The 17855-nt window shown below is 42.4% G+C and overlaps 1 protein-coding gene across 3 annotated transcripts in view; it reads right to left on the bottom strand.

Moving 5' to 3' along the window:
* Window positions 1-17855, bottom strand: part of LOC120401555 (pleckstrin homology domain interacting protein) — a 341061-nt gene that overhangs the window by 129507 nt on the left and 193699 nt on the right. For all 3 annotated transcript variants that reach the window (XM_039531654.1, XM_039531655.1, XM_039531656.1), the window contains exons 16-19: window positions 14568-14696; window positions 12668-12893; window positions 6320-6457; window positions 4553-4736 (exon numbers count right to left, since the gene is read on the bottom strand). In XM_039531654.1, the coding sequence (XP_039387588.1) occupies window positions 4553-4736; window positions 6320-6457; window positions 12668-12893; window positions 14568-14696 (677 nt within the window). The remainder of the gene's footprint in view (window positions 1-4552; window positions 4737-6319; window positions 6458-12667; window positions 12894-14567; window positions 14697-17855) is intronic.

Here is a 17855-nt window from a genome sequence, read left to right as displayed (position 1 = left end):
GAAATCCCCCACTATTATTGAGATCTTAATTTTGATAGCCTCTCTAATTTCCCTTAGCATTTCACCATCACAGTACCTTTACGCAGGCTGTCAGTTACAGTGACTTCAGGTCTGGATGGAATACCTGACTCTGATATTGAGAAAACAGGTCTGGGAACCTGATCTGTAGTTGCATGGACATCTGCAGGAAGTCCATCATCCACAATTGTCTTGGCCAGCACAGAGTTATGAGGGTGAGGCTCACTTGATCATATCTGGCTTTGGCAATCGCTCTGGGGATTAGTAGAAAGGCATAAAGAAGTCCAGGATCTTTCCCAGTCACTGTGGAAGGTGCCTGACAAAGATCCTGTGTCCATGCCTCCACTAGAACAGAAGTCTGTCCTTTGTGGCAAACAGGTCTATCATCAGATTCCAGATTTCAGCAGTGAGTACTTGTGGTTGGTGACTGCCTGCCTGAGAAATCTGTCAGGTTGTTGTTGTTTCTTGGAAGGTGCCGGGCTGTCCAAGTTATGCTACGCAGGGAGCACCATTTCCATAGCACGATCACTTTCTTGCTAAGGGGGAGAAGAGCAGGCTACCCCTTGTTTCTTTATGTAGTACACTTCAGACTTATTGTCTCTCAGTATCTGTACTACTGAATGTCACAGGACTGGGAGCAACGCCACAGATGTCAGTAGTCTGATGACTAAGTCCTAAGATGTTTCTGTGTAATTTCAACAGATGGTCCAGGAGGGGTACTCGACCCAAGGCAGATGTGTTTGTTATTAATGCTCTAGATCAGCGGTGGGCAACCTGCGGCCCATTGAGGTAAGCTGATTGAGGATCATGAGACATTTTGCGAACGTTGACTGTCCGCAGGCATGGCCCTCCACAGCAACCAGTGGCCGCAGTTCGCCGTTACCAGCCAATGGAAGCTGCAGGAAGCGGTGGGTCGCAGGGACCTACATCGGCATACAGCCACTGCAGTAATTACATCTCTTGTGTGTGTCTATACTTTGCTCCTTGTGTCAGCGGTGTGCATCCTCATCATGAGCTCTTTTATCAATTGTACTATCAGTGTGGGGCATTGCTGGATGGCTCCTGAAAGCCAGTAACAGTCAATGTAAGCAATGCAATGTCTACACCAACACTGCGCTGACCTAACAATATCAACCTTGACTCTACGCTGCTCATGCAGGTAGAGTTATTAAGTTGGCATAGCAGGGCAGTTACATCGGCAGGTACAAAATTTAAGTGTAGATAATTGCATAGTTAGGTCGACGTAAGCTTCCTTGCATCAACCTAGCTCTATAGTGTAGACCAGACCTAAGTCCATTTTGCCTGGATGGCAAGATAGACTGGAATGACCAAGGGGATTGTCTGTACTCCGTGGTAAGAATGTTAGAAGCTTCAGGAGTTCACATTGGTTACTGGGTTGGTCTTCTCACAGTGTATGCACAGTGGGCCCAGCCCTTTGATAGCATCATTATCAGCCAGGTGAAGAGCCGGTAGCCCACCGTCCAAGTAAATCAGTGACAAATTCAGCGACAAATCTCGGTCACGTGCTATATGATTAGTAAGTTGGTGAAATCTAATTGTAGAACATGCAATCAGTTTGGGGTCTCCACCCTGAAGTCTGGCACTCTCGGCTGTGAGCTGCTCAAGACAGCATGACACCTTCTTTCTTAGGTGCACCATCTTGACAACTAGGTATTTCATAGAGACTCTCAATGCCATGGAGCATCTTAAGAGCAGTACCTTGTACTGATAGTGATTTGGCCCCACTGTGAATCACAGGCATTTCCTGTGCACTTGGTGGATGGCAGTGTGGAAGTACCTGTTCTGTAAGTTAAGAGCTACAAAACAGTCCAGAGCTTGGAGGGATGGAATAACAGAGGCAAACCTAACAATCTTGAATCAGAAGCCGCTTAAGTATTTGTTTAGTTTCCTCAGGTCTTGATAAGATGAAGACCCCCTTTCTTCTTCTTCAGAAACCTCTTCCCCTGTACTCCTGTGGAATCGCTTGTACAGCTCCTAGATGAAATAACAAGGCTGCTTCTGATTGCAAAAGGCTTTCGTGAGAAGAATCCTTAAAGAGGAAAGGGAAGTGAACTTAATCATGCAGCCATGGGCAACTATATCCAGAATTCATTTGTTGGGGATGTGACCCTCCCCCAAGGAAGAACAGGCATCTTCCGTGTCCATCTATAAGAGGCATTAAGCCATCACTGGAAGGAGAGGGTTTAACCCCAGTGATGATAATTTGTGCAAAGCACCTCACCTCACTGTACAGGGAGGTCTCCTCCTGCCTATCCTAACTGCTCTCGCTCTCTTTTTTTTTTTTTAAAGGAACTTATTGAAAAAAGGAGAAGTGAGGGATTCATTGTAACAGAGATCTGAAAAATGAGAAGCTGGTCAAACAGTCCAGGTTCCATCTCACTGCCACAGACAGTCAGTGGGAACCGGGGGAAGGTTGAGACCACTCTACCCTTTATGCCCTCACTTGGAAGAATGAGGCAGCACAGGGTGCATGCATGAGCTCACCAGACACTGCTATTCAAAAGATTCAAAGCTTGCACACATGAGAGGTACACATACCCACAGAAAGATCCACACTGATATATACTGAAAGAAGATTAATTTCTCTCTCATTCTAGTGAGAATCTGAATTCATGAGTGCACTTCCTGGATACGGTTAGGGTTCAAACAGCAGCTACCTTGCATATGTGGCTACTCTAAAGTATACTCAGTTCATAAAAAGAGCTTTTATCGGATTCCAAGCACTAAGCCAGTTTCTAGCCCCAAGATTTTAATTTTGATTTAAGAGCCACAGATTCTTCAGAAGACTCCACATGGCATCTAAGGCAACTGAGTAAAACATATTTGAAAGTAGGTATTTTCAAGAAGCAGTCAGCTGTAGGTTGGTAAATACACTCAAAAGCTTGTGTTTGCGGTCAGGAACAGAGCAGATTTATTCTCAATATCTGTTTCTTATGGGAGTTTTACCACTCACAGAAATAAAATTACTACAGACTTTAACATCTTGACTTCTTTTTTGGAAGAGGTGGGTGTGAGAGTCTAACACTATATTCACCCCTTTTTCAAACTAGGATACATTTTGTACAAACTATGCCTAGTAAGGTATCATTTCAAAACTCTAATTTACTGATCATTACTGTCCTGGTAAAATATGTGTGGCAACATTGTATGCAAAGTTATAAGATTCCACTGTATGATGTTACTAAGGCCTGGTCTACACCGGAGGGGGGGGGGGGGTGTCGAACTAAGGTACGCGAGTTCAGCTACGCAAATAGCGTAGCTGAACTCGAACTACCTTAGTTCGAACTACTCACCCGTCCAGACGCCGTGGGATCGAAGTCCGCGGCTCCCCCGTCGACTCCGCCACCGCCGTTCGCGGTGGTGGAGTTCCGGAGTCGACGGGAGCGCGTTCGGAGTTCGATATATCGCGTCTAGATGAGACGCGATATATCGAACTCCGAGAAGTCGAATGCTACCCGCCGACCCGGGCGGGTAGTATAGACGTAGCCTAAGACATATACAAATATTGGGAAGCAGCCACAAACCAGTTCTTCAGAGACAAAAGGCAAACTGAGGCCTCAGGCAGGTGTTAACGAAATCAAATGGACTATCACTTAATTAAGGGGCCATTCTTTGGAAGGAAAAAGTGTTAGAGTGAGAAATTTACATTTTGCCAAAGAAATAGCTGGATGTTCCCATCCGCACAGACTCTGTCTCTTGAACCCTAGCTGGAGATGATTCTCAAAGAACAGGAAAAAGGTAGTAAGAATGGGGAAAAATGATGAACTGGGTCAGTGTCCCATCCCTGCCAAAAAAGGGATAAAGATGTAAAAATAAAGTGCTATAGCCAAATGATTGCTCCCAGCAGCCAGACAATACTGTTATAGTGTTTATGGAGTAGGCTACTGATCCTAGGCATTTATGTCCCCTCAGCACAGTATGACAACCTAATCCCCCATTTGCCAAACTATGATTTTCCAAATCAGCTCCTACCTAAATGCCATTTCTTCCAAAAGATGCAAAAATAGCAAGTTGATTTTTTTTAAAAGTGCACTTTATAGACAGGGGCGGCTCTAGAAATTGGGCTGCCCCAAGCAGCGCGCCGCCGCGCCCCGCCGCTTCCCGTCCCCGCCGGGTCCCCTCTTCCAGCGGCTCGGTTGAGCTCCTGCCGGCATGCCCGCGCGCAGGTCACGAGCGCCCGAGCGGACCTGCTGCGCGCCATCAGCGGAGCGGGAGCTCCGAGCCGCTGGAAGGGACCGCCGCCAGTCATCCCGCCGGCAGGTCCGCGCTCCCCGGCTCCGTCCCCTGGCGCGCAGGCATGCGGCGAGCCACACGGCCCCATGCTGCCCCCCCCGCCCGCCGCCCCCGCGCCCTGCGCTGCTTCTGGCTTGTGAGCCGCCCCTGTTTATAGATACTATAAATCCATCAAGATATACACATAACAAAACTGAGTTACCTTATGTCAACAAGACTAAAATTCAAATGTAACAATTTAAGAGAATTAATCAATCAGCTTTCAGAGGAGATTTCTTACCTGGCTACCCCTGGTGACAGCTCAGGTACCACAACCCTTCGACTCCAAGCCACGAGGTCCCGCTCAGTGGCTATTTCACTTCGTGGTGCGTTGCTATGCATCTGTCGCACGCCCTCAATTTGCCCACTGCGCCTTAATCCTATATTTGGTGGTGAATGTACTTCTGAGGTAGAGCTTACAGAGCCTGACAAATTAAAAGAGTAATTGTAGTCATCTAAATTCTAAGAGAAGGCTTGCAAAAACAAAGAGCAAGAGTAGCAATTTTAGTACACACTTTACTTGATGTAATGCTTAAAGCATTAACTGAAAATGTCCAAGTGGAACTGTATGTCCATATTATCCAGAGGCACATTTCTCCTGCACAAGAATGCAGTTCACAGGCAACAAGCAGTAAAAGTATAAAGATCTGAATAACGTAAGACAAGCTGACAAAGCATTACTGTAGGTTCTCTCAATCCATATAGTATATGTTAACTGTTGGCCTTTAAAACCACCTTCTGAAAACATTTTCACATTAAGGGTTATATTTTATCTTAAGCTAACAGAAATTAAGTAGGCTCTTGTCACTGATCTCAGGTTCTAGGTTCACCACAGCTGGAGATTACCGTCCCCACAGACTTTGTCTCTTGAAGCCCAGCTGGAGATAATTCTCAAAGAAGAGGAAAAAGTGTAAGAATGGGGAACAGATGCCACAAAGTATTCCTCTCTTTCTCTATCCATAGCAGCCACAACATCTGAGAAACCTGGATCTCCTACTGAATCCAATCACTCCTTAAGAAATGTGAAAAAGCTACTATCCTAAAAAAATCAGATCCATTGTGACATTCATAGAATTTGTGGAGTGATGGAGTCCTGGAGATTAGGTTTCCAGTTCAAAAAAGTGGTTTTGATAGTATATTGGGGAAAACAAATCAAATATGCAAATAAATACATAAACAACACAAACATACATACTCCAAACACTCAAATAGGAGCTGACTGCTTAGGCATCCCCTCAAGGTCCTTTCATGTAGAAATTTTCACACAGTAAGATTTTAATATCTCTACCTCTGGTCTGACAGTTCTGGGTATTGCTCCTTCTTGAGATTTACCTTCATTATTTTAATCTGGTTTTTATTCCCCTGCAGATTACCAGGAGATGTGCTGCAAGCTAACTGCATTGGTCCTTACTAAACCTGCTCCAGATCCATCCTTTTTCAGGTATTACCTCCCACATCCTTTGTGACACCTATGGTATTTTATCAGTGAGATAGCTGTTTCCAGATTACACAATAGTATTAAGTCAATACTCTCTTCTAAAGATCACGTGGTTGCAGCACAATTTTTTGAGCTTTGCTGTACAGCTACTGTACAGTTACAATCTATAGTCCTTTCAGTTAAATAATTCATTAAATTTTAGAAAAAGGCCGGAAAGCAGCAGTAATATTTATCCCCAAGTTTGTCTTTTCCACTACTCTCATACCTCCTCAATCTCATTATATCCATTTATTTTCCGTTTCACATATTCTTTCTACATTTCAATTAAAAATCCACATCTGGCCTGTGACAATGGACTGTTTAACTGGAGCTTGGACTCTAGGAACCTGCAAGATGGAAACATCCCAGAGCTTGGGCTGCAGCCTGAGCCCAAGGGTCTACACTGCAATTAAACAGTTCCTTAGCTTGAGCCCAAGTCAGCTGGCATGGGCCAGCTGTGGGTGTTAACTGCAGTGTAGACATACCCTCATTGTAAATTGTTTGAAAAGAAACAAAAAAAGTTTGTCTTACTTCTTCCTATCCGGCTAGTATTGCTGGTGCCTGCCTCCCCAGAACGTCTCTGATCTTGTTCTTGCTGAAGTCTCTGTATCATACTGTCCAACGGACTAACTTCCTGATTTGCTTGTTGACTCAGTACTTGGTTCAGTCCTGTGGGGAAAAAATGCAAGAAACAAAACTACATTTTTGACACAATAAGCCAAGTATTCCAAACGATCTAAGTTCTACCTGTAAAATTTGCGAAGTGCCATGTAAGTTATTGCATGTCTTGTAAGTGTTAGCATAGACATTCTAGTTTTAAAAATCTAACCCACTTTTTGTTAGATTTCTTGCTACTAATTAGATTGTCAATACCATGGGGCCAGAACCATATACTCAAACTTGTATGAGTGCCACTGCAAGTAATGCAAAATAACCTTGGGTAGTTCTTGGAGAAGTAAATATCCTGTTACGGAACTATTGTCACCAAAGCATAACATTTTGCAGTCTAACGGCATTCAATTCAGTAGTTTCCATTAGTTTATACCTGTATTGGAGTTTAATTATGTATCTGATTAAGGCCACAGCTTAATCAATAGTAAACATTTCTTGGACAAACACAAAAAGAATGATTACTTACTCTACAGAAACTATGGTTCTTCAATATGTCATATCCACACAGATTCCACTTGTGGCGCACATACACCCTTGATCAGATTCTTTTTGATTTGTAGCATCCATTAGGGCCACACGTGCACCCTGGGAGCCCTGGAGCACACCAAGCCTCCCCAGCTGAAAGCATAAAGGGTGGAGTGGGCTTATCCACCAATACAGAAAGCCACAGGAACAGGACTGTGAATTAGTGGGGGGATGGAGGACAGGTTGTGGAATCTATGTGGACAACATATTTTAAAGAACCAGATACTAGAGGGAAAGTAATCATTCTTTCTTCAAGTGCTTGTCCACACAGATTTCACTCTTGGGGACTAGCAAACAATTGTTTAATTGCTTGGAGATGGATAAAAGGAGTCCTACTTGAATTAGGATAGCAGAATAGCCCTACTGAAAATTAGCACCTATCTGGAAGCCTACACTAGAGAATAGTGAGTGGTAAGTGTGTGAACTGAGATCCATGTAGCTGTATTACATATCTCAGATGGAATATTAGCCAAACAAGCAATAAAATCTGCTTGAGCCATAGTGGAATAAAGTTCTAATATGATCTTTTGAGCTAGATAAGTCATTATGCAATTGGACATCCATGTGGATATAGGTTGCCCTCTGAGTCTGTCTGCAAATGCTACAAATAGCCTAGATGAGCTCTTTAAAGATCTTGTCCTATCTAAAAAAGATAAAGCTCTCACTACGGCTATTGCGTAAAGCTTCACTTCCTCTGGATTAATATGAAGCTTAGGAAAGAAAACTAGAAGGTAAGTGAACTAATTTATATGGGATTCTGAAATAATCTTAGGCAGGAACTTCAAGTGAAGTCTAAGGGTAATCCTGTCATTGTGAAATACTGCATATAGGGGACCAGTCATGAGTGTCCAAATTTCCTCTGCCCTCCTAGATTACTTAAGGATCACTGAAAGCTGTTTTCATTGAGAGGTGAGAAAAGTAGGACATGGCAAGGGTGAAAGGGGATCCCCAATAAATCCAGCTAGTACCATATTAAGGTTCCAGGGAGAAGGTGGTATTGTAACAAGGGGGAAAACATAAATAAGTATTTTCAATAATTTTGCCACTCTGTTTGAAAAAAACATCACCTGGGATAGGACAATAATTTGCACATACTGCTGCTAAATGGACTCTGACTGAACTGATGGAAAGTTCAGGCTTGTCTCCAGGCTAACAAATACTCCACTATTGCTGGAATTGGAGAAATCAGTGGTGAACCAGTGCAGACATGCTCAGAGAAAACCTCTTCAATTTGGCCTTGTATGTCAGGCTGGTCAAAGGCTCCTTGCTTTGAATCAAAGTGTTCTGAATCTCAGCTGAACAGCTTATCTCTTTGTATTACATCCAGCCTGTCAGGTGTAGTAATGCTAGGTCCAGGTTCAAGATATGAGTGATTATGCCAGGCAGAGCTGGTAAGGTGGCCGTGCTGATGTATTCAGATTTGGAGAATCTCAGAACTCCTGGCCTATGCTGAGTCTATCATGAGGATGTAACCAGCATATTGTCTCAGTTTCTTTAGCATTCCCTCTGGTGCAAAGCATCCAACACTTGTTGTGGCAGGTTGCAAACAAGCGCACTTTTAAGAGTCCCCATCTGGAAATGCTCAGCAGGATTGAGTATTTGAGAGGGCCACTCACAGTTTTCAGAAAAAGTCCAGGTGAGCTGGTCTACTAGGGTGTTCTGAAGCCTGGGCAGGTGGAGAGATATCAGATGCACCATTCCCACAGATGTACAGCTTCTTGGCAGAGTGGAGAGAATCTCTCGCATACTTGTCTGTTTATAAAGTGCATAACTGGTGTTGTCTGCCAGTACTTGGATTGCTGAGCACTGCAGAAGAGGTAAGAAACCCTTACATGCCAGGTGTCTGACGTGGAGACCTAAAATTTTTATATGTAGACAGGCCTGCTGAGGAACTGAATTTTCAGCTGCTCAAGATGCACCAGCACAAACCCTGACTAAAGGGATCTTTTACCAGAACCTTTATAAGTAAAGGCATGGAGTAAGGACACCTGAAATGGTTCTATCCATCTGTTTAACAAGGAGAGGATTTCTTGTGGGACTGTGATCACCATATCCATGCGCTGCCTGTTCAGTAAATACACTGATTTCATCCACCCTTGCCACTTCTAAGGTGAAGTCTGGCATGCTGTGTAACGTAAGTGCATGCAGTCATATGTCCCATGAGCCTCAGGCACATCCTCACCAGTGTTCTTGGGTGGGCTTGAAGTTGAACAAGGAAGCCCATTATTGTCCAAAATCTCTATTCAGGAAGATATGCCCTCACTGACCTGAAGTCTAACACTGCCTCCTCTATGAATTCTATGGTCTGAGTTAGAGTCAATATGGATTCTGAGTCCTAGTGAAACAAATAATTTTAGAATTACATGAAGAGAACGAGTCACTTGCTGTGGAGATCTTCCTCAAACTAGCTAGTTATCTAGATAGGGATCTACCTGAATTCTGCCTCCTTAAGATTAGCTGCCACTACAGCCAGAACTTGGGTAAAGACCCAGGGAGTTGTGGAGTAGCCAAAGGGTAAGACTCTGTATTGGGAGTGTGATAGAAAGAGTTTTGTGGTGAAACAATCAAGATGTCAATGGCATCAAATTTATTGTGTATTTGGAGCCCCAGACTGGAAGGCAGTTGAGGGGGGAGGCAGAATCACCGCTGGTGAAATCTCTGCCTCTCCCTTGGAGTCTCCAGTGATGGGGATAATATTGGGATGGAGACCACTGCCTGTAGTGAGGCCATGGTCTCTGCTGCTCTCTCTTCAGAGAGAAGACAGAGTCCCAAAGAGTGCAAGGTTGCCCTGGAATCTTTCAGGGTATGGAATGCTTCATCTGTACCACTATTAAACAGATTATTGCACTCAAATGAGAGGTTCTCAATTGCTATCTGCCCTCAAGTGGGAGGTTCTCAATTGTTACCTGGACCTCCCTTTGAATTCCAAATGCCTGACCCCATAAAAGATCTCCTCGTGGTAACTGCAGTGGCTATTGTTCTTCAGACAAATCCGATCACAGACTAAAGTGAGGCTCTGGCAGTCAGCTAGCCGTTGGCCATGAGGGATTTCATCTCATCCTGATGTTTGTTAGATAGTTTGTCTACAACACTGAGAGCTTGTCCCAATTAAATAAAATTATATTTGAGAGCAGTACTGGCTAATGAACAGCCCTTTTGGCCAAAAAAGTCAAGGTTTTTAGGGTCCTTCCCATAAGGGGTGGACTTTGGAGTATCCTGATGTTTTTGTCCTCTCTGGGACAGCTTGCACCACCAGAAAGCCAGGTACAGGATGCTAGTAAAAGAATGCAAACCACTAGGCATGGACCTTCTACCTTCCATCAAATCTCTTGGAGCTGGATGGTACGGATGTAAGCATATAACTTAGCAGGTTCAACTAAGCATCATTTGTAGGCATAATTGGTCTTCCTGATATTCAGAAGTTAATGTTTTTGCTCCTGGATAACCTCTAGAGGAATGTCTACTGTTTCTATCATCCTCATCATCAGCTCTTGAAAGACCTTAAACTGATCCATCAAGGCGGTAGTTGGAGGGTTGACAGCCTCATCCAGGGAAGAAGAGGTGGTGGTACTCCTGCTCAGCAGAGCGAAGGTCATCCCCCTCATTCTCCCTCTAACCTTTTAGTAGCTGTAGCTGGATCTGCTGAGAAGTTTGGGGAGAATGAATCCCCTTCCTGGCTGAGAGAGAGATCTGGCTGTTGATACGGAGAAGAATGCTGGTTTCCTGGAACAGGGATTCATATCCTAGGGGGACCAATATGGCTATGACTGGTATGGCTATCATGGGGGAGAGGACAAACGGGGGATACCCATTGGGATGTTCCCAATGCAACCTTGATCATCTTCTAGCTCTTGTAATAGACTAATCTCTAGAGTCTCACTATGCCACCCATGGGAGTGATGGGCCATCAGTAGGGAAGAATCTCTGCTATGTTCTGCTGATGAGAAAGAGCAGGAACAAACCTTCTCTAGGGGATGATCTTGTCTGGTGTATCTTATTTACGACGTTGGTGCCAATGAGACACCTCTGGAAAGACATGGCAACTGAGGAGATGAGGAGTTAGCAACAATGTCTCAATCTACATTCTAGTAAGGGTGACTCAGGGCCAATGGAAAAGTCACTCAGTACTGTGAACTTCTTCAGTGCTGAGCTGGAGAGCACTGAAGTATCCAGTGCTGTAGCCTCAGATGCTGGTGGCTGATACTTCTGCAGTGACTGAACCACTCTCTGCTGAGACTCAATGTACCAAGCTCAATGCCAAGGTTCTGTACTCAGGGAAACTCAGTCGTTAGATTCTGGAGGAACTGGTGCCGCTTTAGTCTACAATATCAATGTACCAGAACCGACTCAGTTTTATGGCCCTTAAGACAAGAAGCCCAAAAGAAATGTGGCCCTTGGGTCTCTTGCTTGGCATTGGTGAAGGTAACCTACACCTAGTTTCTTCAATGGAGAGAGGCAAATTCTTGACCCTGGAGTGGCAGACAAACAAGGCATGTGAGAAGCAACAGCATGGAAGCATGGAGTGGAATCATGGCTCAGCAGGGCACTAGCAATAACAAACTGACCTGCCTGCTGTCGCTTCTCTGATCTCCCAGAGCCTGAGCAAGCTCGTTTAGGCCTCCCTCGCCCTCTGGGTAAGATTTGAGAAGGACTGGCCCATGGAACAACGTTCCAAAATGTGTGTGTCATTAATAGGCATAGTGATGTCACATAAGGAACAGGTCTTAAACCCTGGTGACTTCTTGTCTGCCATATTCTTAGTACCCCTGTACAGGTGTGCATGTGTTGGGGGCTACCTAGAAGAAAGGAAATATAACTGGCTAAACTATGAAAAAAGGAATATTGTCTCTTTGATTATTTGTTTAAAGCCACCAGGCAAAAGAAACTTAACTAAACTACATTAAACAATACCATTAACTGTAAACCTAAAGATCTAATTTGCACAGTGCCAGGGATGTGAACACTGCAAAGGGCACTGTATCGCAGTCACAGGTGGTAAGAAGGAAGTGAGTGGCAGTTTAGCCTGTTCCACACCTGTTATACCATCAAATTTATTTCAGGAGGGCATGCTGCAGGTGCTGGTGTGAGTCCACTGGACACTGCTAGTTAAAGAGAGTCACGTGCATGTGCACCAACAGTGGAATCTGGATGGACAATCACTCAGGAACAACAACTGTATTTTAATGGGGCTCCTACTAAATTGTACAAGATCAGCACTGCAAATAACCTTCTTAATTTTTAGAAACATACATTTCAATGATGGCACATAGTTATGCTAGATCAAGAATTAGTTTTTACTGAATGTCTAGCTGGTGTTTCCTTGTTTGCAGCTGATGTTTTCCTAAGCAAGTCAAATCTCTAATCTCAGCTGATATTTCTCTCCTCAGCTGAATATAAGTTTAGACTCCCAGCTCCTAGATGCAGTTCCCCTCAAAGCCAAAATCATATCTTCTCTCATCATTGCTGCTCCTCTTGTTAGCTGCCAATTAAGATCAAGATTTATTACACACAAAAAAGGTTTTTTCTTAATTAATCTGATAAACATAGTGGCAATATTCTAGAGTCCTATTAACTCCAACTGTATTAGACCACACACAAACCACTGCACTACACTTTCCATATGATGAATTCAATATTCAAGCCCATGTACACTATAGCATACTGGACTTAAGCTCTATGTACCTGAGGAAGTCACCCCCATCTGTGGAATAAGCTGCTCATCCCTGCAGTTCTCACGACCTGGAACTAATCTCTGGTATCTTGATGGATGAGGGTTGCCATCAACATCAACCAAAAATGGGGGAGGCATGAGATGTGGAGCCTGCTGTGTCTGTTCATCTAAGACAAAGTTGTTGGCATCTCGGATAAGGGGTCGATAATCACTGTGAAAGAACATCTGATCTGCTATCTGTAACGTAAAGCCAATTTTTGATTAATTACAAGCAACTGATTAAAAATAGAAACATTCAAATAAAAATGTCTGCAGTAAGTATTCAATGTCTTTTCCTAGCAAGTAAGTGATTTGTACTGATGGACACTTCTGTAAAAATGAGGTGGTCATAGAACAGCTACTTTATATAATCCTCTGGAAAGGAGGTAATGTGCTAATGTTTTCCCCATCTAATAGTCATTTTTGTACTGTACTGCACTGGGGAATAAAACCCATACCTATCCTCTAAAAACACAGTTGCTTGGCAGAAAGCCGCATAAATTGGGTTAAGTAGTTTACAAACTCTGCTATATTGTACATCTGACTACTTCAGTTATGTTACTGCATTTTTAGGAGATATGGGGTGAAATGGAGATAAGCAGGAAATCATTTATATCATTTTAGTATTCATATTTTATAAGCACCATGTGTTAATACACACAACTAAATTTTAAAAATCTTTATCTATTAGAGCAGATACTTCAAAAAGCCTGTTATAAAAGTAATTAAACAAACACTGATTTAAACCATATTAGAGTCCAGTTTTAATGCCAATACGGCACTACTGGGAGCCTGTATAAACATAAGGAAATATCTAGGATCACCAAAATTAACCCACCCTAATTAAAATTACATTAATATAACATAATGTACATTTACAGCAGTGGTGCGCAAATTGTTCCAGCCACGCCCCATGTTACCATTAACGGAATCTATCTACACTCCTGCTCCACTGCTAAACAGCCATGGCCTCCTCAACAATGGAGCTTGGTCTGAGACAGAGCTGGTCTGGGGACAGAGAGGGAATGAGGGCAGAGTGGAGCAGAATAGGGGGCTCAGTGGAACTGGGGCGAAGCGGGGTTGGGAGTGAGTGGGATAGGGACGGATCTGGCCTGGAGGCAGAACAGAACTGGGAGCTGAATGGGGTTGGGGGAGGAGCAAGGTTGGGAGTGGAGCTGGTCTGGGGGCAGAACGCGGCTGGAAGCATGGTGCTCTCTCCCCACCCTCCATGGGAGCTGGCTCAGGCCCTGCCGTGTCTCCTCACCCCAAATGTTCCTCCACACCCCCTTAGGGGGATGCCCCCACAGTATGAATTTACAGTATGAATTTGTCTCCAAATAACTTCCAGAGCAAGTGATATAAACAAGGATGAACCACAAATGTGATAATCCAAAAATATCTTTTAAAAAGATCAATTTCAATTAATTAGAATTAATCAGGAACCAGCACAATTATGTCTAAAAGCCAGGGTTAAATCTAGAATGAATTTCATTGTAGTATATTAATGTCACCTATTTAACAAAGTACTAAGCATTTCAATCTATTTTTATTATTAGAGGTATTTCTACTCCTTTTGTTATAAGCACGGAAACTTGGAGTGACTGCAGCTGAACAGAAGGTAGAAAGCAGCAGCGAGTTATAGAAACATACCATATTGTATGAGCTGGAAAAAAAAGAAAGAAAATAAAGAGAAAGATAATGGACTCTAACAATACAAATATAAAAGCTTTACCTTACATTGACTGAAAAGATAAAAAGCTTTAAAATCTGTGAAATAAATTTGATGTCAATGTTTTTTCCAACAAAAAGCATGCACAAACACTTTTACTTAAACATTGAAAATGATATTTTGATTTATGCCTTGCACTGTACCTTATCATATTTGCTACTGGAGCCAAAGCCAAAAATAAGAAGGTGCCCGTGAGAGTCTGTACATGCAAAATGCTGGCCATCAGGAGAGCACTTGCAGTCAAAAACTGCCCCGTGTCCTTGTCCTTCAATCTGAAATACATTACGGCAAAAAAAACCCCAACAAACAAAAAAACAATAATCAAAAACCAGGGAGACATATCATACTAAATTACAATCTCACTGTGATGCTGAAATGCACATAAAACATCCCAAAACAGCACACTGTTAGATGAAAGATACAGTAGGTCTTTTACTTTTTAGCCATTTACTTATGAGTAATTTTGCTGTAGTACTCATGAAAGATGCCTGATTAACAGCAGTAGAAACTGACAGACTTTAACCGCAGAGCAAGCACAGTACAGGAAGATACAACAAAACCTTCCCCCTTAATGTCCTGATGATAAATTAAACAAAGAGCTGCGCAATTCAGGGTTTCAGTCGCTACACTGATTCTACCTTTTGCCTGTTAAACTTGTCAATCAGCATCAACTGCAATGGTGTTTTTGTGATGTCAACGCTTATCCACTAGCATATGCACTGAATAAATCAACCCATATATTGCCTGCTTCTAAAATTCCTACCCATATTTGTGTGTGAGGAGAATTTAGATTTGTGTGGTCTTAACTCATTTTTAAAAGGAGAACTGCAAAGATTTTAAAAAAGGAATTTTTACCTGATACTCATTTTCTGTTCTCCAGTTCCATTAAGCCAGAATAAATAGGTTTTTGTTTTCCCCTGAAACCTGTCAATCAAGCAGAGGTGACCAATCACCACGCTGAGTTTTTATGTCTTTAGCACCTCTTCCGATAGTCCCTTTCTACACTCCCCAGTCAAGAACTTTTTGCATTTGTCTTTTAAAGACACAAAAAATTGCTTTCCTTAACCATGGCAGGCCTGAAAACTTACAAAAAATAACTGAATTCAGTCCACACAATAATAATTTGCACTTCCACAGTACCTTCCAACAGAGGCTATCAATGTGTTTTACAAACATTACTGAATTAAGCCTCAAAATTCCTATAAGGTAGGCACTAATATATCCATATTACCAATGAGGAAGCTGAGGTATAGGATCCCATATATCAGTGGCAAAACCTCTTCTTTACTTCCAGTCCCTTTAAATCACTAGCTTATACTCCCCCTCTCACTACAGAGGTTTAAAAAAAGTGAGGCAGGTTTCTGGATTAGTAAAATTGAACACAGAAAATTATGTTATTATGTTCTCTGTTTTTGGCATTTGCTATTCCACAATGAATGGGTTCTTAATAGAAGTATCCCACAGAAAAGACAGAAAATAAAACAGATTAGTCCTTCAAGAGAGCCACCCTAACATCAAATTGGCTGAGGAAAGCAGAATTAATTTTAGTGAATGTGTAGATGCAACAAAGCAGTCAGCTTTACTGATTTTTTTGAGGAGGCTCACCTTTTTGTTCAATGAGGAAGTCATGATTCTGGTACAGTAGGCAGGTAATTTCTGCACAGAAATAAGCCTTGCAGAGTCCTCCTTAAATACAACTCCATGGTCCCCTTACAGCCTAACACATTTAAGATTTTTTCTTGATGGAGAAACGCAATAAATGCGCAGAATTATTTCCTGGCTCTGGTGAAATTCAGAGGAAATTTTAGATTAAGGTTTTCCACTCTAATAGGAAAGATAGTTTGGATGGATTCTTCTCAAGAAACTCCTACAAAAGTGATAGAATAGAATACAATAGCTGAAGACATTCTTTTCTGCATGTACCACAAAAAGAACACTGATCCTATCTTGTAGATACTCAGCTTCTCTAGTGATGAGTACATACCAGTACTTAGTCTCTAGATGTGGCCAGGTTTGTCTTGAATGACTTTCCAGGGTGGTCTTTGGCCAGCATAATTTATTCAGAATGCATTGTTTATAAGCCTCTCCCTGCCCCCACAAAGAAAATATAATACTCTTCTTTCTGGACTATTTTGTGACTGACCTGCATCTAAGTCAGGTTTGGTGAACTGTGAGTTTGGAGGTTTATAAGAGCCATCACTTAATCTGATTGCACCAATTAAATGCCATTTCCTGGGCCATTTGTATGTTACTACAGTCTTGTTTGTACTGTTTGCTAGGATCCTAACAAAAGCTGAAGTGAAGGAAAGAGATGAAAGAAATGAGGCAGGAAAACATGACAGAAAATAAGCTTTTGCTTGCTAGCCTGGATATCATCTGTAATATTTAGGAAAGCTGCAGTTCTTCTCAGAGATTAACAGATCCACAGAGGAGAGACCTCAGGCTTGCATGTGATGTTTTAATGGCAAGATATTCAAACACCATTTTTTGGGGATGTGGCACATCTTCTCAGCTAGTCACTTTAGTCAATATTAAGTTTTTCAAGCACAGCATTAGCTTTATCTTGAGCCAGCTAAGCACTATTACGGCTGCCATTAGAAGAGTCTTGCTCATCATGATCCCTTGTCTGTTTCTATAAGTAACAAAGGTATGTCTGTCTTTATCCACTTACACAGTTGATTGAGGAGGAACTTCCTGAAACTTAAAACCATGATAAGTAGGACCATCCTGCTCTGGACTGATGAAAAATACAGTTTCTCTTTGAGTCATTCTGCACTTCAAAACCTGCATCCTAAGTCACAACTGTCCAGTGTGATCCTAGACTGCAGAATCCAGGAAAAGTTTAGTTACTGTGCCTCTACCACAAAAGTTACCCCAACATGGGAAGGAAAGAAAACCTTGCTTTCTAAAGCCTCAGTATAAATCCAAGTATCCAGATAACTGGCATAAGCTCCCATAAAGCTTGGTCCACAGGAACCACTTCAGATATGACATAAATAAGAAGCATGCAGAATCTCACTGAGCTGTCCCAGATGGATTCTGATTTTTTGCAACCTTTCTTCTAAAAAGGACTCTTATCCCTGTGCCTAATTAACAAACGGCATTGAATAGGAGCGATGATGCTGGAGAAACTGCAGAATTTATCAGATTACACTGGATATACTAGAGTGCAACATTAAAAGTCTGGTAGTCATGTTGAGAGGATTGTTAAAAGAACAGAGATTTTGCAAAAAAAAAAAAGGCGAAGCTGCTTGGTATAGCTCCAGTTTGATGGATGATAGATATTCTGAAGATAGATAGAGCAACACAATACTATAAGAGGATGAAAGGATGCATCTGTGCTCTTCACCTCTCTCTATTTTCTGTACAGTGATACAGCAGTGTCCAGTTGCTGCTAAGGATAAGGAAAGATTGGAAACCACAACAGATTC

This window comes from Mauremys reevesii, linkage group 3 (genome assembly GCF_016161935.1).
Source record: "Mauremys reevesii isolate NIE-2019 linkage group 3, ASM1616193v1, whole genome shotgun sequence".
NCBI lineage: Eukaryota > Metazoa > Chordata > Testudines > Geoemydidae > Mauremys > Mauremys reevesii.
The sequence above is the reverse complement of the archived record's forward strand: the minus strand, read 5'-3'. Positions and strand labels throughout refer to the sequence as shown.